The following is a 2,351-nucleotide window of genomic DNA, read 5'->3' as shown; positions in this document are numbered from 1 at the left end:
TATATATATAGTACATATATATAAATATATACACAAACATACACTATATTGCCAAAAGTATTTGCTCATCGATCCACCGGTCCATAAAGACATAAATGGCAGAGTCTGGTGAGGATGACTGGCCTGCACAGAGTCCTGACCTCAACCCAATAGAACACCTTTGGGATGAATTAGAGTGGAGACTGAGAGCCAGGCCTTCTGTCCAACATCAGTATGTGACCTCWTTCTGAAAGAATGGTCAAAAATCCCCATRAACACACTCCTGAACCTTGTGGACTGCCTTCCCAGAAGAGTTGAAGTTGTTCTAGCTGCAAAGCGTGGACCAACCCTATGGATTTAGAGGATGTCACTTAAACTCATGTGTAAGTCAAGGCAGGTCAGCGAATAATTTTGGCAATATAATGTATTTAAAATGGGAGTTTTATTACATTTGGGTACATTTGCACTGTGACGCTTTCCATCACTTAAGTTGCCCATTCCTGAACTATCATTAGAAACTTGGTCCTCTCAAAACCCTGATGACATCACAATTTCCCTCCATTCATTTGTCCAACCAGTGCCGTCTTTATTCCGCTGAACCATGAGCTGAGTCCTGTCACCCCCCCCCCACACACACACACACACACAGTGTCTTTCTTTCTCTCACACTGAAAGTGATCTGCTCCTACTTTCGTCCTCTCGTCGTCCAGATCGCTTGTTTGAGTAGCAGCACCTGGCACGCCCGATAAGTTCTGCTTTCCTGGTCCATTATTGTTTTTGACCCAGCGGGATCATACTATTAAATCTGACTTGATGAAACAGGCAAAAACTGATTCACCTGTATAATTAACGGAATGCCAAAGTTGCGCAGTTCCTCTGAAATGCAACAAGCAAAACAGTCGAGTAAACCCAAAATGATCCGTTTCCTGTTCAACACACAACTCATTTTGAGAGGATGAGTTTTATTCTTCTTTTGCTTTTAGCTTTTATACCAGGATTGTTGACGACAAGACGAAGATAAATCAGGAATAAGTTCGTCTGCAACAGAACTCTCAGCTCTGGTCCATTAGCTCTGTCACATTKGAGTACACGGCTGCATCTTCACCCCCAGCCACGTCTTGCGGACAGAGTTTCAGCTCCTCTTTTTCTTTCGCCTCATCATTTGCCTGCGGTTTTGCTTTTTTTGGCTTAATTTTAGCGTAGTCGGTATCTGTGGGCTCATGTTTCTTCTCCTTTGAATTTTTTTTCTTCCACATCAACAGTTTAACATCAGAGTACTCCACATCTGAACTCCCAGCTTCAGCTCCTCCAGCGGCTCCTTCAGCCTGGATCTGCTCATATTCCATGACTTGGCCACCATTTGTCTGGAAGCCAAACATGCAGAAAAAACATTAAATAAAGATAAATTGCAGCAGTTTGAAGCTTTGACTTCCTATTTATTACCACAATCTAAGTTGACTCATTTTATTTTGGAATCCTGACTTGCATTTTTTAGCATGGCCACTAGATGTCACCAAAGTGACAGTTACTGAAATGTCCTGAACAAATAAAAAACACAAACCAGTGAACTCTCCTGACTCATCACCATCTCCAGAGCCTCACTTCTTTCAGCCTTCTGTCTTTTTCTGTGGAGACATGAATTAAGTAACTTTTAAGTCATAAGCAGTCCAACATCAACCCAAATATCAAATCAGACCAAAAAGTAAATGTTCACTTTGATGTTGTGAATTTTGGCACCTTTTTTTTTCACTTTTTAATTTACTTCTAAAAATGTCTTCCAAGACATAARCATACATCTTTTTGTTGAAAACCTAAAGAGACTCACTGCAACGTTGTATAGACTGTCTAAAATAATCATAGAGTAAAAATCAAGATCTGCACAAGTGTGTTGGAGTTTTAAAGAAAATGTGGAAGTTGCTTTACACTTATTCAACTCAGTTGAGTGGAAAATTGTTGACATAACTTGATTAAGTAAATCCAACAATCTGTTTTTTGAGTGCAAATGTGCTTTTAAATTCAATATTTTAAAGCAAATTTTATGAATGATTGCCAGCTATGCTCTTTGTTTACTTTTGTAAAGACTTTAAATAACTGAAAATAGGTCATCAATTACAACGTCTATTAAAGAACTGACAGTTTTGATATATTACTAGATAATTACACCATATCACAGACTACAGCCAGCCTTTTGTCATGTGAATCAAGCTTTTGAAAGGACTCAGCCGAGTGCTATTTTTTTACATTAAGCACAAATCTATATGGAAGCCCATTTCCGCCACCCTGATAAAAAATAAAACTTGTATCTCATAATTATGACTTAGCTATCTCATAATTATGACTTAGCTATCTCATAATTATGACTTAGCTATCTC

At 38.7% G+C, this 2,351-nt stretch overlaps 1 protein-coding gene across 1 annotated transcript in view; it reads right to left on the bottom strand.

Annotated features, from left to right (window-relative positions):
* Window positions 1–188: 188 nt before the first annotated feature.
* LOC106530054 (basement membrane-specific heparan sulfate proteoglycan core protein) overlaps window positions 189–2,351 on the bottom strand; it is a gene marked incomplete in the record, with an annotated part of 16,595 nt that continues 14,432 nt past the window's right edge. The window contains 2 exon segments of the mRNA XM_014025611.1: window positions 189–1,343; window positions 1,541–1,604. Coding sequence (XP_013881065.1) covers window positions 1,032–1,343; window positions 1,541–1,604 — 376 coding nt within the window.

The sequence above is a fragment of the Austrofundulus limnaeus genome, unplaced genomic scaffold, assembly GCF_001266775.1.
Source record: "Austrofundulus limnaeus strain Quisiro unplaced genomic scaffold, Austrofundulus_limnaeus-1.0 Scaffold488, whole genome shotgun sequence".
In the NCBI taxonomy this organism is placed as follows: domain Eukaryota; kingdom Metazoa; phylum Chordata; class Actinopteri; order Cyprinodontiformes; family Rivulidae; genus Austrofundulus; species Austrofundulus limnaeus.
Note: the sequence above shows the minus strand (reverse complement) of the source record. Positions and strands in the feature narration are given on the sequence as shown.